We start from the raw sequence: 23,475 nt of genomic DNA, 5'->3' as shown, positions 1-23,475 counted from the left end.
TAAATGAAGCATAACAGCAATTAGATAGATAGATAGATAGATAGATAGATAGATAGATAGATAGATAAAAACAGGACCTGATTGCAGATGACAAACAGACTGCTACACTCATCCACCTTCTGGCCATTTGGTGGTCCCATGCACATGAGGTCCAAAATCAAAAGCATAAAGGTTTTCAGTTCTGGTTCCAGTGTGGTGGATTGATCTGCCTCTGTCACTCAGAACTGCTGAATCTCTTTGGAAATTCAAAAAGGGTCTCGGAACTCTTCTCTTTCGGACTCACTTCACCCCGTTGTGCTCAATAAACGTGTACTACGTTACCTGTTTAATAATTATATGTATATGTGGGATTGAGTGGTTATCTGGGATGCTGGAACAACAGCGTTGTGACAAAGCAGATTAGGAGAACACTGTCACCATTTGGTCTTTCCGCTTCACTGTATGCATCCCTGTGTCACTCCTTTGCCTATGAGACACAATGTCAAAGTATTAATTAATATTAGAGCACTCCTTGACATTCAGCGATGTCAGTGCTCTATTACTCCCCTACATGAGGCATGGGATTGATTCAAGATGATGAAGCTCCTTGGCACATTGGCAAAGATTAGTTTAGATTTGGTTGTTTTTCTGTTGTGCATTAGAACACCCACATATTCAGCATATACTAAAAGTGGTCAGTTTGACTTAAAATGTGTAGGTGTTCTAAAATCACGACAAGCATTTGTTTTCACCTTGTAAGCAATTGTTTGCAAAATAATCACATAGTATTTTTAACCCCGGAGGGGGTGTTTCAATGGCAGAAACAATTACATTGTTTTGAATAATTATTTGTAATTTACAGCATTTTATGAAATCCAGAATGTGCTCCTAGAAATGAACCCTAGTCAAAAAGAGCTCGGTGTGACGGGTTTGCGAAGGCCTGCATATAGATAGTTCACCATTTATGCACCAAATGACTCATCCATCATAAACAAAACTCTCATCATGGATATGGTGCAGAAGACTTTACTATACTTAGGGTCAGTTTGCTATGTTGGCCTTAATTTATTCATATGTTCTGTAGTAAGTTAAGTCCATTTAACTGTCTTTGCTTTCGATTCTGAGCAAGCTTTAGATTTCATGAACTTCAATTTTTTTTAACAATTTATTTTTTTATATAATGCAAGTTTAATTAGCTAGAATGACAGTCTCTTCTCATCTATTTTGAAGCAACTTATGGCTTCTAATAGTGGGGAAATGTGTGGACTGTGGTCATCTTAATCATTTTAGTCTTTTTATCACATGTTAACAAATGAGCCCCATTTTCAAGACGCAGGGGGAATATAAGAAGACCAACGATATGGACCGGAGTAAGCAGGATGAGGAATTATAATCTTGGTTCTTTGAATGAAGAAAGTCCCCTGTTTCACTGATTATTATTAAGAATGTTAGCGAGGTAATTCAAAATCAACATTTCTTGGCACATTTATGCCAGCCCATTGAGATTATATATACACACACACACCCCACTTGTTTGAAGCGGGGGTCGCAGCAAGCCAGAGCCTAACCCGGCAACACAGGCCGCAAGGCTGGAGGGGGAGGGCACACACCTAGGACGGGACGGCAGTCTGACACAAGGCACCCCAAGCGGGACTTGAACCCCAGACCTGCCAGAAAGCAGGAGCCAGCCAAGCCCACTTGTTATCATGCCCCCTACATTGAGAGTTTATATATATATATATATATATATATATATATATATATATATATAGAGAGAGAAAATAAAGACAGAAAGAAAGAAAGAAAGAAAGAATATATATAAATAATAAATAATACATATATATATATCAAACAAATAATAAAAGATATGTCATATATATGTCAAATAAATAAATAAAAAATAAAACTGAAAAAGAAATAAATAAATAAATAAATACAGAGATTTATTTATTTCTTTTTCAGTTTTATTTTTTATTTATTTATTTGACACTTTGAAACAAGGATTTACCTATTCATACACCTGGGCAATTATTGTACCTTGAGTACTGCAGCAGTGGGTGGGAGTTCTGCTTGCCTCCTCTAATCACTACATCACCTGCTGAGACATGAAAAAAAAATCCTGTTGGCTTAATTGAAGTAAGAAAGACACCTGTGTGTGTGTGTGTTTGTGTCTGTGTGTGTGTGTGTGTGTGTGTGTGTGTGTTATATGTCGTACAGTCATTAAAGTTCTAAAACTGACAACCATGTGACACTGTTGAACTGTTATCACCAATGGTTTTGCAACCACAGTAGTGTCACACACCAGCCAGTCTTAGAACTTTTTGACTGTGTCACACATGTGTAGATTTGTGTTATTGTACATTTTCTGAGTCAGTGAAGCAGTCTGGAAGAACCAAAAAGGATCCTTGAAAGCAAAGAATTATCATAGCTTTGCTGCCAAAGGTCTAGTGGCTCTGTTACCGCTCCTGATGGAGTGTGTAGTGTGTGTACTGCCCATTCTCCGGTCTGGGTCTGTCCCTGTCTCCTGGGCCTTTACAGACATGAGTCCTTCTCCACATGGTCCTCTAAATACTAGTTTCCTGCAGAACAACTGCATATTATGTTGATCCTTGAGGGTTCCCCGCATGGTCCAAACCAAGGACCATCAACACAATAACAACGAAACTTAGTATAAGTCTATGCTAATATGAATAATATGAAACCCACACACACATCATCGGACACCGCTTGTCCCATCCAGGGTCGCAGGGAGCCGGAGCCTAACCCAGCAATACAGGGCGAGGGGCTTGAGGGCAGGGGACACACCCAGGATAGGACACCAGTCCGTCACAAGGCACCCTAAGTGGGACTCGAACCCCAGGCCCATTGAAAAGCAGGACCCGGGCCAACCCACTGCACCCCCCCCCCCCCCCCCCCCCCCGAATTTGTACAGAGATCATCTTATTATTATTATTATTATTATTATTATTATTATTATTATTATTATTATTATTATTATTATTAGGGGGACACAGTGGCACAGCAGGTTTGGCCAGGTCCTGCTCTCTGGTGGGTCTGGGGTTCAAGGCCTGCTTGGGGTGTCTTGTGACAAACTGGCATCCCGGTCAGGGTGTGAGCCTTCTGCCCGGTGTTGCCAGGTTAGGCTCTGGTTCGCTGCAACCCCCCCTTGGGACAAGCCGTTTCAGACAGTGTGTGTGATCACTATCATTATTATTATTATTATATGTTTCCATTTTCCCTCAAATTGATATTTTACTCTGGCTCTGCTTGAGTGAGGCATGTATCCCCTGGATGATCACATCATGTCATGTTTAAGAACAGCTTGTTGTCCAAGTTTTTTCACAATCATTCCTGGTCCTGGCGCCTGTTTGTGACATTCCCCAGTCACAGGTAAAAAGGTCCTGTACCACAGTAAGGCTACACTGATGTACCGAGTCCATGGGAGAGCCACGTAGGTGAGCAGCTGGCGCTTCATCATCAGTAACTAGTCACCCACTAGAGATGAACCCCTGTCTAAGAGTACCATCAACCTTCAGATGAACCGTTCTCAACACTCTTCCTGAAGCCCTCAAGTACGGACTGGTTTTCTTCACTGCTTGTACACCTCTGAAGTCAACTTTGTTAATTTTATTCAAATTCAGTTGAATTATTGCGCAGCGGCTGAGAACTTTCAAGGAGTAATTAAATCCAACAATTAAGTAATTGACCATAATTATGTTTAACAGTACATTGTTAATTTTTAGGGGCACAAATGAACAAAACATCTGTAGTTTGAATAAACATGACGGTTTTTTTTTTTTATTTTGTCAGTTGTTTAGAGTAAACACAGTGGGGGGAAAAAACTCTTACAAAGAGTTCAGAAATGTCAAGCTCTGTGACAGTCAGAATTAAATCTCCATTGAGCCTAATTAATTTAGTGTTGTGCCAGGAACAAAAGCAACAGCAAATAACACTAGGGTTAGATGTACGGTGACTTGTATTTCCCTATAAATGGTTTCCCAAACCCCGTCCTGGGTGTGTCCCCTCCCCCTCCGGCCTTACGCCCTGTGTTACCGGGTTAGGCTCCGGTTCCCCGTGACCCCGTATAGGACAAGCGGTTCTGACAATGTGTGTGTGTGTGTGTGCTTAGTAGGAAGACAGTCCGTCGCAAGGCACCCCAAGCGGGACTCGAACCCCAGACCCACCGGAGAGCAGGACCGTGGTCCAACCCACCGCACCCCCCTCCTCCTACTAAGCAGTGTAAATATAATGAAACTTCCTCTCTAAGCATATAATTAAGATTTCAGAAAAGCAAATAATACCTAGAGGGGTGTGGTAGCACAATGGGTTTGGTCTCTGCCCCCTGTGGGATGGGTCTGGGGTTTGAGCTCTGCTTGGGGTGCCTTGTGGTGGACTGGCATCCCACCCAGGGTGTGCCCTTGCACCCCGTGTTGCCAGGTTATGGTGTGCAACCCTGCTGGAGACAAGCAGTTGTAGTCAATGCAATGAGAATATAACCATTGGAAACAAGTCTGATAACTAAAATGTATCAATCCAATCAGAAGAGCATGAAAGAAGATCACTCAGTACAAAGAGGTATGTTTTGACTTGCCTTACAAAATACTATATCTAACTGATATTTAACAGTTTTCAGGAGAAATGTAAAAACTTAAAACTTTTCACCAATAGCGATTGTGAGCTTCGCTTGACATTTGCTTTGGTATGAAAATCTGTACCATGACTGTATCACCTCTGCTGAGATGTGAAGAGGATACGTTTACAGCCTTTAACAGTTATTAGTTTCAAAAATGTTAACACTGACATTTCTTTGATGTATAAGAACATATTTTCAGAAACAATTGCCACTGTGGAGTTTGGATGTTTTCCCCGTGCCCGTGTGGGTTTGCTCTGGTTTCCACCCACAGTCCAAAGACATGCATTTCAGGTGAATTGGCAATGCTAAATTTCCTGTAGTGCGTGTGTGTGTGTGGTTAACTTTTGATGGACTGGCATCCTCTCCAGGGTTACCCATTCCCCCCCCCCCCCCCCCCAAGCCCACCCCACTCCACCCCTTGTGCCCAGTGATTCATTGTGACACTAACTGACAGGCTAACCAAAGTACATTTTGGATTTGCTTTTGCACGGCTTTCCTCGGGATGCTCCGTTTCCTCCGACAGTCTAAAGTGTGGGAGTGTGTTACTCGGCTCTGTTGTGTAAATGAATAAATGACTGTAGGGAGTTTACTGTGGTATATCTATCGCTATCTATCGCTGTAAGTCATCTTGGTTGAAGGCATCACCATAGTAATCATTGTACATCACTTCAGAGGAAAGCATCTGCTAAGTGAATAAATGAAAATATAATGTAAAAATATTGCAGCAGAGTGTGTGTGTGTGTGTGTGTGTGTGTGCGCGCACATCAGTCTGAACATCTGTCAACTCCTGAGGTTCCAAGGCCTGTAATGCTCCGTTAGAAGTGAAACGCGGGTGTGTGAGACTGCAGAAAGACACACACACAGGCCCTCAGACAGCTGCGAGGAAACAAACACATCCTCAAACATATGGTATGCAGGTACACTAACTGCGGTGTCACCGCTGAGCTTTTCAAAACACTAATTAGCAGAGTAAACCCCCAGAAAGGTACGCGGTGTTTTAAACGGCTACGCAGCTCTTTCATTTCCGCCGTTTCCGCTGGCGCGCGCACAAAACGAGCGGGGTTTGACGAAGCTCTGCGGGAACCACGTTGAAACACCACGTGAGGTCATCGCGAGGCCTGCGCTGTCCACGCCCTGCCTGTAGTTCATTCTCTCGGTCGGTAGGGAGCAGTGTTCACAACACATTTTAGTAACTCATCTTGAGGCACGAGTAAGAGAATAAACGAAACATTTTCACATATTCAATACAAACTTTAGAAGCAAAAATATTAACGAGGAATCGTTAGCATTTTTCTAATGACGATTTCCAAAAATGTTTGGGGGGGAAAAAAGAAAAAGGAACGAGCCAGCCAGGAGTCGAACCTAGAATCTTCTGATCCGTAGTCAGACGCGTTATCCATTGCGCCACTGGCCCGATTGAAAAGAAAGGTTCTATAAATGTATAAAACGTTCTTTCGTCAGGGTGATATATCGTTTTCTATTATTTAGAGGTTTGGTTGTACTTGTAATTATTGTAATAATTATCTGTTTGTCCATAAAATTAAAAGTGGAAGCAAAGAAGCTGCAAGTGATCTGCCATGGGGCAAAACATGTAAAACCAGACTGAGTTGAGTGAACATCGCATTCATCGCGATCGCTGAAGCTTGTCGTGATCCTCAAAAAACGGACATTCAAATAATATTCTAATTATCCCAAGCTTCCAAACACTTTTTATGTAAAGCGTGGACAAATGTCACGTATATCTCGAAAGGGATCGCCACGAGAGGGCGCCCTAGAGGCCATCTGCTGACTTGGAGAGTCTTCCGGTGCCGAAGCGACATTTGTCCCACAGTGCTGCACAGGACATGTTATTCCGGCTAAAAAACATAAACAAGAAAAGAAATACGTGTTATTACAAGTGTCTTCCTGGTAACATAAGACTAACAGCTACCAGATTTCTGTGTTTTGGTTGAGGTTCCACCACCTATTTTCCTTTATTAGGTCAAATTCAGGAACAACATTCCAACACTAAAAAAGCATGAAGAGAGAACACCTGGAAAAAGAAGCAGTTGCTCTCACGTTACGTTAAATCAAACACATCACTCAAGTTAAAAACGGAATCCGTTTCCTCTCGGCCTCATTCGTCCCGGCGCTGATCCACGTGTCGGGCGTGAGACCGAGTCCTTCCGAAAGGAAAGTTAACAGGTTGACACCCGACCTGCAGGGCGACGCGAATGAACTGCGCAAGATGAGGTCACCTGTCCGATTACTGGAATCCTTTCGAGTTCAGTTATTTACGTGTTTCCGTTGGCATTTCCTCGCCGCGCTAGTATTTTCATTACGAAGCCATTTGGGCCTCATTTCAACAAGACGCTACTTCCGTACCCATGTCGTCTCGTTCCCTACTTCCCGTGAGTAACGGGCCTGCGTGCCGCAGGAGCACGGCGTTGTCACCGCAGAAGTGTCTGCTTATAAATAAGGATAAAAAGGTGTCATTTAAGAAGAATTTACCCAGCAAGTCATTATCTTCAGAGATGTAAAAAAGACATTGATTGAGAGAAACTGTGTATTCTGTGCATCGCAATCTGAAACCCTTCCGCGCTTGTTCTGGTAGCGCTCGTATGCTGTCACACTTCGGCAAAAAGAGCAAAATTTCGTCATCGTAAACCGCTTTCGATTGTTGGTCCAAGGAGGACAAGACACTATTTTATTTTAAAAATTTCATAAGCAACAGCTTGTCCCGGCAGGGTTGCCTCGAGCCGGAGCCTATCCTGGCAAAGTGGGGGACAAGGCTAGAGGGGACACACCCCAGATGGGATGCCAGTCCATCGCAAGGCACCCCAAGCAAGACTCGAACCCTGGGCCCTCAACACAGCAGGCACCAGCCAAACCAGCTGCACCACCACATCCCTGGAATTTCATAACCATTAATGCAAATTCAGTACAAAACAGAGAGGTCATAGAGCTCTCAAAAGAAATCAAACTTTATAGTGCTACTATTTAAGATTCCACTAATAAAAAAGCTATCAAAACTGTTACACCCTGTAAATCGTTCAATATTTTGACTAAACTGTAACCTGTATTGGTATTCCTTTCTTGTTGTTATTTTATATATAAAGTCTTTATATCGGCGGTGCCTTGCAATGGACTGGTGTCCTGTCCTGGGTGTGTCCCCTCGCGCCCTGTGTTGCCAGGTTAGGCTCTGGCTCGCCGCAATCCTCAGACTCTGTGTGTGTGTGTGTGCGTGTGTGTGTGTGCGTGTGCGTGTGCGTGTGTGTGGTGCGTGTCTTCATGTTGCTTTCCTTGTTGCTCTCTTTTATACTACTGTATTGTGTTAAGGAATTTTTTAAGAAACCTGAATATCACTACTGCTTATATAGTGCTGTTTGGCTCTTCTATTTTTTCTTTAGCCTTTTCAGTAATGTATCATTATGATTTACCTTATGTTAAAAAAGTACAAAAATATTTAAAAATGAATGAATTAATGACCTCCTCTAGTGCTGTTTCATTTAGAAGGCTAGTCGAGGTTTTACTATATATTAATTCTGTCCCAGTGTTGTTGTAACTGTTTTCTTCTGTTCCTTAGCAAATTATCTCGTGTTACGAACTATCAAGTGACGATTTCTCGAAGATACGAACACTTTTACACGTTTAACTGCGTTTTCTTCACCTTCAACCTGAGAAAATGTATCCGTTGAAGCGGGAAATTGGTCCGCAATTCCACTTTCCGCCATTAGATGTCAGCAAATCGCACTCGGATAGAGTAGAAACTCGAAAGTAATGCGGCAATGATTCAACTGTAACAGATTTATATGAATTTTGAAGCTATTAAAATGTAATATACATAGTCCGCGTGAATCGTTCCTGATCCATTCTGGAAAATAAACCGAATCTGAAAAAATCGGATAGCGAAAAATATTTATTCCAATGTTTCTTAAGGGGAAAATTCTAATTCATTCCTAGCCCATCCCAAAGTAACACTGAAAATCACCATAAATTATGTCTAATAATATGAACAAACACATTGAATTAGAACATTAGCTTTTTCTAAGCTTTTTCTAATCGCAGCGGTATCAGCAAAGCTTTTTAGAGTCATACGCGCAGTCACAGTTAAAACAAATGTAAGAACAATGACTTTTGTTTCTACTTTATTATATTTTATGCTTAAAATCCCTTTTTATACTTTATAAATAAATGCGTAAACTAAAGATTTTTATTTTATATTTGCTATGTCAGGGTCTACTGGATCTATAGTGTAATGATGAGCTATTAGCAAAAATTTCATTTACATGACCAGTGAACATCAAAGGTCTACTGTACATAAAATAAGGTTAAAAAATAATTATTTCATAATGCACATTTTCTGTGATAGTGCGCATGGACTGTCCTAATTAAGATTGAGGCTGTATGTCACATTTATATAAACAAATGGTTAGAAAATTAAATGTGCAAGGCTGAGGATGCAAACAGAGTTCCAGTATTAAATATGTATAACATTCCCCTCCGTGAACCGCCACCTTACCGTGGTGGAGGGGTTTGAGTGCCTGAATGAGTCCAGGAGCTATGTTGTCTGGGGCTATACGCCCCTGGTAGGGTCTCCCATGGCAGACAGGTCCTGGATGACAGACGAGACAAAGCGCGGTTCAAAAACCCCTTATGAAGAAAAAAATCAAGGCTTCCCTTTACCCCGCCCGGTTTGTTATACATATTTAATACTTTTTGCCCACATATTCCTCCAGTACACTGCAACTTGTGTACTTTTCTTTATTTCACTGTTTCCAATTATTGCCAAAACATCTAAAAACAGTCAACTTCAAACACTTCACAACACAATAAATACACCACATGACACCCCAAAAGAAAATTTAAAAAAATGAGGAATGATTGCAACACCGGTGCACAGACTTCTAAAGATGACTAAGATGCTCTGACCACTGGTCCCTCATGTGACTCCCCAAAAACGTCAGATAAATTAACTTCCTCTGAAATCGCAGCTTCAGGGTAAAAACTGTCCAGTCCAACTAGAGAGGAGAGGGCTTTTTCCATGGCGCAGGTGACACAGATAACCTTTTGCTACATCTTTTCTTGCTCCTGGTCACACTTGCAACGTCTTTTTCTGTTATGTCATGAGCAGAAGCAACAGAATCCCCACTGCCTGAGAACACAATAGGTGCCCTGGTCTCAGTGGGTATGCCTACCCTGGCCAGTGCACAACCATCCTTTGGATATGATACACCCACACTTAGTGCAGCAGCAAGGGCCTACACAGTCCTTGACCAGGTAGCCAAGGTCCAGACACTGCTGGCACTTCATACCCCTACAATCCATTACTATGTGTTCCTAACCCTTACACATTTACATTTATTTACTTAGGAGACACTTTTCTCCAAAGCAACTTACAATGGATAGCATGTAGTATTAGCCCACACACCTTATTCACCAAGGTGACTTACACCGCTAGATACACTACTTACACTGGGTCACTCATCCACACATCAGTGCAACACACTCTCTCTGTGTCACTCACACACTATGGGGGAACCTGAACAGCATGTCTTTGGACTGTGGGAGGAAACCAGAGCACCCAGAGGAAACCCACACAGAGAGAACATGCAAACTCCACACAGACTGAACAGGGATCAAACCTACATCCTCTCACACCATCCAGGCACTGAGACAGCAGTGCTACTCACTGTGCCACCATGCTGCCCACGCAGATGGCAAGAATCAGAATCAGAATCAGAATCAGAACGAGCTTTATTGCCAAGTATGTTCGCACATACAAGGAATTTGTCTTGGTGACAGGAACTACCACAGCACAGACAGAATGACAGTGACAAGACAGGTGAGAAGATAGAGTATGTGAGCAAGGGATAAAAAATATTTAAAAATATAAAGTACCCAATATACAAAAATAGTCACTAGATACAAATGCAAGGGAGTGTGAGTAAGAGATATGTGATAAATAGTTATAAATATAAATATAAATAGCATTATGTATTGGACGGTTTACTCTCTAGGGGAGAGATTTAGGTGTTCATGAGGTAGATGGCCTGAGGAAAGAAACTTTTCTTATGCCTGGCTGTCCTGGTGCTCAGTGCTCTGTAGCGCCGGCCAGATGGCAAGGGTTCGAAGAGGAAGTGGCCTGGATGTGAGGGGTCTAGAATGATTTTGCTCGCCCTTTTACTGACTCTGGACGAGTGCAGTTCTTGGAGAGCTGGGGGGGATGTGCCGATGATTCTTCCAGCAGTCCGAACTATCCGCTGCAGTCTTCTGATGTCTGACTTCGTAGCTGAGCCGAACCAGACAGTTATAGAGGTGCAGAGGGCGGACTCAATGACTGCAGAGTAGAATTGCATCAGTAGCTCCTGTGGCAGGTTGAACTTCCTCAGCTGACGAAGGAAGTACAACCTCTGCTGGGCCTTCTTCACAATGGAGTCTATGTGGGGCTCCCACTTCAGGTCCTGTGAGATGGTGGTGCCCAGGAACCTGAATGACTCCACTGTTGCCACAGTGTTGTTCATGATGGTGCGTGGGGATAATGCTGAGGTGTTTCTCCTGAAGTCTACGATCATCTCCACTGTTTTGAGCGTGTTCAGCTCCAGGTTGTTATGACTGCACCAGACAGCCAGCTCTTGGACCTCCTGTCTGTAAGCAGACTCGTCGCCATTCCGGATGAGGCCGATGAGTGTGGTGTCGTCTGCAAACTTCAGGAGTTTGACAGAGGGGTCTTTTGCGGTGCAGTCATTGGTGTACAGGGAGAAGAGCAGTGGGGAGAGCACACATCCCTGGGAGGTGCCAGTACTGATCGTGCGAGTATTGGATGAGAATTTTCCCAGCCTCACTATCTGCTGCCTGTCTGTCAGAAAGTTGGTGATCCACCGACAGATGGAGGCGGGCACAGAGAGTTGGGTTAATTTGGACAGGAGGAGGTGTGGGATGACGGTGTTGAAGGCTGAGCTGAAGTCCACGAACAGGATTCTCGCATAAGTCCCTGGTTTGTCCAGATGTTGTAGAATGTAGTGTAGTCCCATGTTGACTGCATTATCCACAGACCTGTTTGCTCGATAAGCAAACTGCAGGGGGTCCAGCAAGGGTCCAGTGATGTCCTTCAGGTAGTCCAACACCAGTTTTTCAAGTGACTTCATGACCACAGACATTAAGGTGACAGGTCTGTAGTCATTAAGTCCTGTGATTTTGGGTTTCTTTGGGATGGGGATGATGGTGGAGCATTTGAAGCAGGAAGGAACTTCACACATCTCCAGTGATCTGTTGAAGATCTTTGTGAAGATAGGGGCCAGGTGGTCAGCACAGGTTTTTAGGCAGGCCGGTGAGACACCGTCTGGGCCTGGTGCTTTCCTTGTCTTCTGTTTGACAAAGACCCGACGCACCTCCTCTTCACAAGAAGGTGCAATCCATGGTAAAACAGGTAGCCCAGACTGTCAACAGTGGAAAAGTGTGCAGGTTTTACTTGCTTTTTTGCTATACATAGAACTAGAACAGAAGAGCAGGAGTTGCAGGTAATACAACCGAATCTAGCCAAACGGTTGAAGTCAGGGGCTGGATCCTATGGCTGCAAATTCTCATCATAAAAGTGTTTGTGCTGTGGTGCCTCTGATAATCCCTTCTTCATTCTGTTCTCGATGGAAGCCCACTGTTTTCTGCTACCTTTAAAATTTTGGTTTTGTTTCCCAAATTGTAAAATGTTAGTACAAAAAAGTATGCAGAAAAAGTATTACACCACACAGAAGACAACTAAGCACTTCAGAGCCTTAATAATTCTGTTTCCAAATGTGGTTTATATTAACATTTTGGTCTACGGGTACTCTTTGGTAGATATACGGACTTATTAATTCATTTGGAAACTTGTTTTCCCATTTCCCTTCACTCGTCACCGGAAACCAGTATTGAGTGGTATAATTTAAAATAATTTAACTTGTGCTTTTAATGGATATCAGCTCTGTTCTTCTTATTTTGTTAACTTCTACATACATGCTAAGTAACAAAAAATAAATAAAGCGCAACACAAATTCTGTTGCTTTGCACGCTGAATGCTGCATTGACTATTTTAAAGCCGAAGAGGGGGAACTAATTTATCCACTTGTCCTTCTGACACAACGCGAGCGCTGTCTTTGTACGGGATGGTTACAGTTTCCGGCCGGCGCCGTGACGTAAGAGGTCACCTGACTGGTTTGTTTTGTTGGTTAAGGTAGACTCCTTGCAGTAGGTCAGCTGAGGGAAGCGTGAAGCAGTACGGAAAGCAGATAACCTGTTTCCCCCTCCCTAATATATTGTTTTGAAAACACACTTTAATTGTAAGGTGTTATAATAGAGACTTCACAGTGAAGTCAGTAATTAATAGGCGTCTTGGGCTTCATAAAAAGCCGTTTGACTTCCGAAAACAACATGCCTTCAGAAAAGACGTTCAAACAAAGGAGGACATTTGGTACGTATCCATCCATGTTCGACTGCTGAACTGCTAAACGGCGTCGTGTGTCAGGGGCTCTTTTATAATACTAATTCAGTTGTACACGTACGCGTTACGCATATAATTCGAAATATTGTTGTAACAAAACGCCGAGGTTATATGCGAGAAGAAGTCAGTCAGTGTTGCCGCAAGCAGCTGACAGTGACAGAACTGGATTGCTTGAAACGTAACGAAGTGGATCTAACACCGCTCGGGGTCGTTGACACAGGCCGGACTATTGCGAGCAGATCCAGTCTCTTCTCTTGTGGGGTGGCGCCTGGCTGCGGCCTGCGCTCTCCGCTCCGCCCGACTCGGAGTGTAGCAGATCACATCGGATCACTAAGTAGGGCAAGGGGGAGCAGAGAGAAGCGCCCTGGCTGGAGGTGACTGGACTGGCTAGGCCAGCGGCTGGGGATCAGAGCACGAAAAAGAGAGTAACTGTCCGGTGCTCTCGAGCTCTGGATGCCCGGCCGAGAGAACACATCATGTGCGCGTGCTCCCCTGCTGCTTCCCGCCGTTGGCCGCGAGACGCAAACAGTCGCCCCGTGTGCGTTCCGTGTGCTTACAGTGTGTGTGTGTGTGTGTACACGTGTACGTACAATGATAAAACATACATACGAGCCAGTCTCATAATAAGCGGCCCGAGGCGTGAAAAATGAGATTTCCCACGCTGCTGAACAAATTGGATAAACGAAAACAAAAGTAAAATGAAAGTGAGAGAATCATGGGACAGAAATCTTGTCATTTTAGTGCTGGTAGACTTTGTACTTCATTTTTTTGGCTGCCATCAATCCCCCCCCTGTCTTTTCCAATATCTTCTGTGTTTAGTCTAGATTAACTCATTTAGAGGTATTAGTTATTGTTCTTTAGCTGATGTCTTTGTCCAAGGTGATTTGTAATATTAGATGATCAACTACACAGATTTATCGCTATTCGTACTGCATTCGGCGTCTTGAACCTGGAACCTTTGGGTTCCACGGTAACAGAACTCCCCAGGACAGCTACAAACTTCAAATTTACATCAATAGGGTGTTTCATGAGCCTTCCATCTGCAGTAACATATGGGATTCGTCTGTATTCCTCTGTTCATCCATTTTGCTGACACTTTTGTCCAAAGCGACTTGATGCTAAGCTACTTACAATTATTTACCCATTTGTACAACCGGATTTTACTGGAACAATTTAGGGTAAATGCCTTGCTCGAGGTTTCAAGGCTACTACACCTGGAGGTAGGGATCGAAACTGCAGTCTTTGGGTCTAGAGGCAGCAGCTTGAACTACTACACTACCAGCTGCCCATTTCTTTAAATATTAACTACCTACATTATTACATGCTAATTGATAAATCAGACACTATCAACATTAGTCATACACTCAGTTTGATTAATGACAGTTGTTATTTTTAAGTGAACTGTTTTGGTTTTGTTGCCTTCCTGTGTCATTAAAGTCCTGGGTTATATGCTTGCAGAAGATTCATCCAAATCACATTACTGAAACATGAGCGTATAACCAGCTACTATATACAGTCATCTATATTTCATGCAAAACTTCCATTTAGAAGTTTTTTTGCAGTTTATTTTTTATAACATAAAGCAGTTTCTTTTCCACATTTTGCCTTGTCTACTAAATAAATAAATAAATATTGTGAGAGGGGCGCAGTAGGTTGGACCGGGTCCTTCTCTCCAGTGGGTCTGGGGTTCAAGTCCCACTTGGGGTGCCTTGCGATGGACTGGTGTCCTGTCCTGGGTGTGTCCCTTCCCCCTCCAGCCTTATACCCTGTGTTGCCAGGTTAGGCTCTGGCTCCCCACGACCCCATAAGGGACAAGCGGTTCAGACGGCGTGCGTGCGTGCGCTTAAATCGCTTTTACATTAACAGCATAGTTATCCTACATATGATCAGTCATGCCATTTGGGCTTTCTCGGGGTTGTGTGTTTTGCAGAGAAAGAGAACAAAGCATTTGATTTCATGATAATCATTCTTTACATCGTAGCAAAAGACTTCTTTTTAAGTCTTGGGGTGGAGGTCAGCAACCGTGAGATCAGTGGTAGTAAATGCAGTGAGTTTAGGATTGCAAGGATTGTGTTGATTTCCGGAGACAGCTAACACAAGGGCATTGTGTCCATTCTCATTGGAGACAAAGTTGCCTGCATTTGTCACTTTAGTTGACATGTTCTCTCCATTTCAATACATGTGCTTAACAAACCATCCCACAGTGGTCACTGTAAGATCAGCAACTTAATGAAGCTGATAAATTTGTGGTGTTTTCTACAATCCATTCTTGATTTTTTTTTTTTTTTTTAAAGCCTTTGTGAACTTTAGAAACCTCAGTATTTGTCACAAACTATGAAACTATGTTGCAATGAAAGTAAAATTGACAGTGCACGTGTCTGCTGCACACCTTTCACATTCCTCCTGGTTTTCTCTTTGCAGAACAGAGAGTGGAAGATGTCAGACTGATCCGAGAGCAGCACCCTAACAAAATCCCAGTGAGTATAAGTCCTTTGACCACAGCAGCCTATGCAGGATGGTGCACCAGAAGTTGGAAAATGGCATCTTCATGTTTCAGACCTAGTCTGTGAGGTTTAAATGAGGCCTGCTTGTTGTATTGAAAGTTGTGCTGTTTCAAAAGTAAAAACATCTACTTCATGAATGGAAAAATTGAATGTGTTGTGTATGTAATTTCTTCATTTTACTTAATTGTTACCAAGGGGCTCTTAAGCCATCATGTGTCATAAAAATTCAGTTGAAGATTAAGTCAACTGTTAGTTAACAGTTGACTTAAGCTTCAGCTGAATTTTTATGAAACATGATGGCTTAAGAGCCCCTTGGTGCTGTAAAAATTCAGTTAAAGCTTCTCAACTGTACAGCTTAATGAGAAATGCAGCAGTGTACATTTGTGACAGAATTTTCTTCATGTCTATTCATATCTTGGTGAAGGCATTATACAATGGGCACCAAAAATTCCTTTCACTGACATGGTGCTATGCCTTAAGTTGAACAGCATTCACAATTTCAGAGGCAGCGGACAGTTGTTAGGGTGTCTTGCTGTTAAGACATCTGTCCTGGAGTTTTGTGCTGTTTATGCAGACAGCTGAGGTCAGACAGATTTTATAAATTACATTCAAACCCAGCATAATGTTGTCTGTCCTTTTACTTTACTGTAAAAGTAGGATTATTATGTAGGGCTATGGTATTATGTAACAGTAGTTTACTAAGCACACTGCTGACCAACCCCATCTCTGACTTGTATCTTTTGTGATCCGTGTGATGTCTGCTGGTAAGAACTGACTATGGGTAATTTGAGTCTCGTGTTAACATGCCTATAACTGTACCCCCAGCTGACAAAGATGGCCAAAGGCATTGTAGAAACCCAGCATTTGGTCACCGTACAAATCCTAATCCTCTTTAAGACCCCTTTAAAGGGGAAGGAGAGTTCTTCAATATTCATGGAGTGTCCTGGTTTCCAGTCTATATTACAAGCTACTGAGTCAGCACAGAGAGGATAGGGTGTCACATGAATCTTCCATCTGCGGTCACACATGGGGGCACAGAGAAGACCATCTGTAATCCTCTGTACATCCATCAGTTTTCCTCCATTCATTCTTCCCTTTGTTTTAATAAGATGCCCCACCCCTGCTATTGAAAAGCAGCCCCACAGTATGATACTGCCACCACACTTCAGTGTGAAGATGGTGTTTCTTGAGGCAAAAGACAAAGTTATTACAGCTAAAGGAGGCTATAACAAGTATTAATGTGTGGAGGCTGAATATTTATGTAAACAACATTTTTCAGTTTATTTAAAATATTTTAACAAATTAGTTTTTGCCTGAAAGTTATTAGGATATGTGTGTATTTTTGAAAGGTTTGCAGTTTATACATTTTGAAAGTCTTTTTCTCCTCAATGGATCTCCACTGTCAATATTGTCCCTGTGGTTGGCAGGTCAAGAGTGTTGCTCTTCAAACATAACACTGGCTGTGTTTTATAAAACCCCTTAAACCCTTTCAGCACCTGACAGATGGTTCCTGACTTAGCCTGAGCATGTTCTAGGTTGGTTCTGGTGTTCATCTCAAATGTATGTCTGGGATAAATGTCTTGCTTATACAGGTCATCATCGAGCGATACAAGGGGGAAAAGCAGCTTCCTGTTCTGGACAAAACTAAGTTCCTGGTTCCTGACCATGTCAACATGAGTGAGCTCATCAAAATCATCAGGTAAATGAAAGTAATGGTCCTCACATTTCAGTTGCACGTCATGATTTCTTATAGACTAATCTTAGAATGCAGGTTTTTCAGTTTCTGTTATGATACATGAAATGGATACGAGTTGCATAATTTTCAGATTTACACTTTGAAGCCCATATTGTGAGTCACTAGGGTGGATACTTTACAAAAAGCATAATTTGATCTTGGTCTTTCTTTGGAAGTCATTACAGATGGGCATGTCACTTTCTGGGTGATATAGTCTTCAGCTAATACTTGTATGATTTTTCCACTGTTGCTTCACTTTGACCTGCAAACTGGCTTAATAGTGGAAATCTGGCATTTTCTGCATCCAAAAACTTGAAGGCAATTTCCACCCCCCAGAACCTTGTACATTTGCTGGCATACCTGAATGTGTCAGCCCTTATGTTTGAGTCTCTTTGTCAGAAAAAATGTTTTTCCTATAAGATTTACACAGTTTTGAAAGCTTTAGTTTTATGTCCATTCCCCAATGTTCTCAGCAATGCCTTTGCTTGCCTTAAGTTTCTACCTCTTCCAGAGCTGAGTTTATAACAGAAACTCCCCAAACACAGTAAACATTGCAAGGTTATTACATTTATTCATTTAGCTGATGCTTTTCTCCAAAGTGACTTAGTGTTAAGCTGCTTAGAATTATTCACCCATTTATGCTGCTAGGTAATTTTTACTGGAGCAACTTTTTTAGGGTAAGTACCTTGCTCAAGGCTATTACAGCTGGAGGTGAGGCTTGAACCTGCGACCTTTGGTGTCCAAGGGCAGCAGCTGTAATCGCTATGCTACCAGCAGCCCCTGGTTTAAAGTTATTAAAGTATTGTCCTTATCTCTGGCTTATTGGAAAAGGTGTTTAACTTTTCTAAAATGTGTATATGTTAATATTTTGGAAGTGTCATGCAGTTGTTGGTGGTGTGTTTTTTTTTTTTTTTTTTTTTTTTTTTTTTTTTTTTTTTCCCCCCCCTCTCTATAATGTTGCTGAAATGGGAAGCATAGCCTAAAATGTAGAATGTACAGTTACTACAAAGGAGAGTATTGTTTGTTCTGCATTGTGGTTTGCTGTTGAACCACACTTAATGCATTGTGACACACCACTGTTTTTCTGGGTGTTTTCAGTAGGGTTGGTTGTGTTGTAGAAAAGGTGGGCCTTGAACTTGAACACCCATGTTGTTGGGGTTTAGTGAAGTGTACATAAAAGGCAATATGCTGATTGTCAAATCAAATCTGCTTTGAAAATTGAAGAAACAGTATAACCACTCCAACATACATTCTAAATCCTGTGACACTTTGTGTATTTATTAAATTTATTGATCGTAAATACAGGTGGTTTATGTATTTCTAAACCACCTTCATCCTAACATATCACTAGACGTACAGAGGGATGCATTTTAACTCAATCAAAAGTTACAAAATAAGTTTTATTTAAAATTCTTATAAAAAGTTTTTACAGAAAATAGTATAGAGGTGTTTTAATTGCCAGATGTGATTCTCTTTTAAATGACAAGAGAATAAACACAACTCATTTAAAGTGAGGGTACACCCTTACTATCAAATATAATAAAGAACATGAAAATACACAGCACTCCGTTTCGTGTTTTTTGCACAAAATGTGAAATGAGGCGGTGCAGTCTGCCTTTTTTTTGTTTATTCAGTTACACTCGTACCACATGTTTTGAACATATGACAAATTTTCAAAGATAGAAGCAATTACAAAGTTTATTTTTAATTGCATTTTCTTCACAAGTCATTTTTCTGACATTTCTGGGGAAAAAAATCAGGAAGTAGAAAAAAATAACCCACATTTCTGCTTTCTACCATCAGGGGCAGTAAATGCACTCTGAAAAGAAACTTGGCTGTGGGGGGAGCAGGCAGTTCACAGAGCACACAGTCAGCCTATTTTTTAATTTTATTATTGCCATATGCAGAAACTACCTAGACAATAAACAGATGTACATTTCTGTTAGTGCACTATTTTGACACACCCACAATGTCTACAACTGCTAGTCTCAAGTGGGGTCAGGGCGAACCGGAGCCTAACCCAGCAACACGGGGCACAAGGCTAAAGGGGAGGTGACACCACTCTGCTGCAAGGCACCCAAAGCAAGACTTGAACCCCAGACCCACCACAGAGTGGGCCTCAGCCAAACCCACTGCGCCACTGGCAAGTGCCCTCCACTAGTTTGATAGCAAACTTAAATTAGCCAGATACTGACAGACATGTTTCTGTAATCCACCTGTGGCTTCCTTGTGGCTAGTTTTGTGACCTCTGTGACGGTGAAACCCTTTTTCATTCATTGTCACCCATGATCCATTCATTACACTGAAGCTCATCTTCATTTGTTTCATTCTACTGTGATGCTTGATGCACAGGAGAAACACTGCATTATTTCATGTGTATAAATCAAAGTCAAATAGTGTGTGTTGTGTGTGTTTTTTTTTCCCCTCTCCCCCAGTTCATTTTATCTGATGTTTTTACTACTTGTGAATAAAAGGGATTCAGGTGTTGTTAAGCTTTTATTGATTGTGACATAGTGGGTGGACGTACAAATAAATTCGGAGTTACCAACTGACTTCCAGTCTCAACTGCGTTTGTGATTTGAGGTACAAGTTTATCTTTAAAAGTTGATCAAATAATCTGTGGCTCCCCAGAAAAAAAAATATGAACAGCTGAATTGGTCTGCATGCTTTTCAGTCTTTGATGTCACAATAATGTTACCTAATGCTAATGTTTACCATTGTTTCTTATGGAAAAATATCGCCACAACAAGCTTCTTCGCTACGCTTGACACTTGTTTTAGTCCATATTAGTATCATTTTGCAGGCACCAGCTGCATATTGAATATGTTGTGTATTTTGTGCTTGACTTATAGGAGGCGCCTGCAGCTGAACTCCAACCAGGCATTCTTCCTGCTGGTGAATGGCCACAGCATGGTTTCTGTGTCTACAGCCATCTCTGAGGTGTATGAGCGTGAGAAGGATGAGGATGGATTTCTCTATATGGTCTATGCCTCCCAGGAGACCTTTGGGCAAGACACTGCCCTGTAGCACCCTGCATTGTTCCACCCCTGACAACAATACTAGCTTACTGCCTGGTCTCTGTACCTTAACACCCTTTCCCTGATTCCCACCACCATACACATCTAAAACAGAAATCAGATAATGTCCCCCTTCCTGCCAAAGGGACCCCATTGATAGAGCCCCAAACTTGAAGTTCTAATCTGACCTATTTCTACTTACATCATCCATGAAAGGTGAAGGATGAAACCAATGATCTTGTGCTGCTGTTTGCCATTAGATGAATTGGATCTGCAGAGAGGAACACAAGTGCTTCTGAACCAGAGTCTAGCTGGAGATTATGAAGCGTGAGTGTAATGTCTTCATTCAGTGCTCAGCTGGTACAAAACCTATCATGGAGAACATACACTTCCCCTTCCATCAGATCTGAGCTGCTAAGTTATTTAAAGGACATGTTGACACCATTCAGTGACCTTACTGGGGCGTGATATGGTAAGGTATGTCTTATGACATAGCAGCCCAAGTTTTGATGAGGTGGGATCTGTGTGATGCCATGGCTGCAACTGTCAACTACACTTTGATGTCCTTTTGATGGTAGTTGGCATTGCCTCTCAGTCCTTTTCATTAGAAATGGTTATGCAGTGTTATACAGGGCAAGGGCTATAGATGTTGATCACTTGCCCTTCCTATCTCCTTTTTAAGTTTCTTTAGTGGGTCTCGGGTCAATTTGTTCAACTTATTTTCAATGAAAGTGTTTAATTTGCATCCGTCTTGTACAATGTCTCTGACAGAAATGAGCATTGTGGAATTCTGGATAATATTCACTGTGCTACCGGACTCCTCTTAAATTGTAGAGTAGAAAAGTAGAAGAGGCACATTTAAGAAACATGGAAAAAAGTCATTATATATAGTAATGAGTGCATGAATGAAACTGCAAGCTTGTTAAGGGGTCTGAGGGTTCTCGTGGGGTAAAGACTGGGCAAGAGTATCCACTGTAGGTTGTCAGCCTGCTCCAGGCAGTCACAACTTGATCAGAGCACAAGTTGCCCACATTCCCTCCTCCCCTTTGCTTTACGATTAGGACATTCATTTTTATTCTGTCTGCCATTTTACTCTTGAATCTGTGCTGTTGGTTTCCTTTCCATCTGGAAGAACTGTATATTCCTTACTTCTTAGATGCCTTTTATCTTGAGCTTTCACAAGTTAATTTTGTCATTTTACTCTGTGATGTTTTATGCTTGTAAAAAATAAATATATGCCTATACTTGTTGTGTGAAATGCTTAATGAAAGTTGTGAATGAATGACTTGCTACAGAGGACAGCATAGTTCCATCAGGCCATATCTGTTCCTTTTGCTCCTATTTACTGCTCTTATATTCACAGCAATATTATACATCCTTTTTCTTGTATTTATGCTATTTTAAAAAAATAAAACATATGTACATGGGTTTGTGTATGCATTTGTTTCTTTATCATGTATTACTTGTAATTTTTTTTTTTTTTTTTAGCCCCATAGGGGATCCTGCTGTTATCTTTTACCCAAGTAAATAATGCACACGCACCCGGCCATCCATGCGATTCATCAGACCAGGCTACCTTCCATTGCTCCATGGTCCAGTTCTGATAATCATATATGCCCACTGTAGGTGCTTTTGGCAGTGGACAGGGGTCAGCACAGGCACTCTGACCAGTCTGCGACCACGCAGCCCCATACGCAGCAAGCTGCGATGCACTGTGTCTGACACCTTTCTATCAAAATTATCAGCAATTTGGGCTACAGTAGCTCTTCTCTGGAATTGGACCGGAGGGGCTAGCTTTCGCTCGCCACACGCATCACTGAGCCTTGGGCGCCCATGACCCTGTTGCTGGTTCATCAGTTGTTCTTCCTTGGACCACTTTTGGTAGGTACTAACCACTGCATACCAGGAACACCCCACAAGACCTGCCATTTTGGAGATGCTCTGACCCAGTCATCTACCCATCACAATTTGGCCCTTGTCAAAGTTGCTCAGATCCTTGCCCATTTTTCCATCTTCCAATACTTGAAATTCAAGAACTGACTGTTCACTTGCTGCCTAATATATACCACCCTTTGACAGGTGCTATTGTAACAAGATAATCAGCTATTTACTTCACCTGTCAGTAGGTTTAATGTTGTGGCTGATCAGTGTATATTACCTGCATACCACCTTTCCCCTCATAACAGATCCAAAGTACAGAGAGAAATCACTGCAACATTTTGTGAAAATATATGCACCTTTACCTTGTGCTACAGAAGTCTGACTTAAGGAATTTTGAAGAGGCAGTACACTACTTGGAATGCACTCCAAATGGACACAGGAGGGAGGGGACAGCACCGCAGAACAAAATATTTTTCAGAGACGGGTACATATTATGACAGCAAACTAAATGCTGACATACATTCACATAATGGCCAATTTTGTGGATGTTTACCATGAGACGAGCAATCAACGGATGTAGAAATCAAGCCCTACTCCACAGGCAGATGCTGTTCAGTTTCAATGAAAGATCCTCAAATGTACTAAAGTATTGACAAGAATGAAGAGTAGAATTTTTCAAGCAATGCCACTTTATACAACACTACATGACTGTAGAGGGACACAGCACAGAGGGTATAAATCAGTGCTTTCCAGTTTGTGGGTTGCTTGGTGGCCCTGAGTTCAAAGCATAATGAGTCTGTACATTTCTCTCTATACATAAGAAGGCCCTAGCAAACCACTTGTGTTCCTCCCTTGATTAGAAAACCACAAGTGGTTGCCAAGAGTCTTCTTCAAGTGGCTGGTGCTTGCATATGATTGTGAAAGCAGGATGTTTTTTTTTTTTTTTCTTTTTTTTAAAGAATTTTAAAAAGAGGGGGAAACAGGCTGAATCCTGGAGGACACTTAAGAATGCCATGAAAATAAACAGGTGGATCTTCAGGCCAGAACAGTCAGCAGAATCACCAATGATGCAACTAAGGTTATTGTACTTTGGACCTGTCATGAGAAGACCAGAATCTCAAGACAATAATGATTGGAAATGTTGGAGGAAAAAGATGACAACCAGTAGCCAAACAGATACACACAATCACTATGGATGCTGGAGACACTATGTTGTGGCTAAGAGTTCAGAATGATTCAGAAGCACATAACATAACCTGTGCAGGTTGTAT

General features: G+C 42.0%; 1 protein-coding gene and 1 non-coding gene across 2 annotated transcripts; one reads left to right on the top strand and one right to left on the bottom strand.

Annotated features, from left to right (window-relative positions):
• Positions 1-5,953: 5,953 nt before the first annotated feature.
• trnar-acg (transfer RNA arginine (anticodon ACG)) lies at positions 5,954-6,026 on the bottom strand. Its single transcript has one exon. It is a non-coding gene; the product is annotated as a tRNA-Arg (tRNA).
• A 6,765-nt stretch (positions 6,027-12,791) lies between these two features.
• Positions 12,792-21,741, top strand: map1lc3b (microtubule-associated protein 1 light chain 3 beta). Its single transcript, XM_018739234.2, has 4 exons — positions 12,792-13,037; positions 15,489-15,544; positions 17,164-17,270; positions 20,159-21,741. Exons 1-4 carry the CDS (start codon positions 12,998-13,000, stop codon positions 20,331-20,333), a joined length of 378 nt encoding a protein of 125 aa, XP_018594750.1. The 5' UTR covers positions 12,792-12,997; the 3' UTR covers positions 20,334-21,741.
• Positions 21,742-23,475: the final 1,734 nt, after the last annotated feature.

Source organism: Scleropages formosus, chromosome 7 (assembly GCF_900964775.1).
Source record: "Scleropages formosus chromosome 7, fSclFor1.1, whole genome shotgun sequence".
Taxonomy (NCBI): domain Eukaryota; kingdom Metazoa; phylum Chordata; class Actinopteri; order Osteoglossiformes; family Osteoglossidae; genus Scleropages; species Scleropages formosus.
Note: the sequence above shows the minus strand (reverse complement) of the source record. Positions and strands in the feature narration are given on the sequence as shown.

What these genes read in the sequence shown, in the direction of transcription:
- map1lc3b (XM_018739234.2), top strand. Translation starts at nt 12,998, where the DNA reads ATGCCTTCAGAAAAGACGTTCAAACAAAGGAGGACATTTG. An exon ending in CAAACAAAGGAGGACATTTG is followed by an intron (nt 13,038 to 15,488) that starts GTACGTATCCAT and finishes TTCTCTTTGCAG; the next exon opens with AACAGAGAGTGGAAGATGTC. An exon ending in AGCACCCTAACAAAATCCCA is followed by an intron (nt 15,545 to 17,163) that starts GTGAGTATAAGT and finishes TTGCTTATACAG; the next exon opens with GTCATCATCGAGCGATACAA.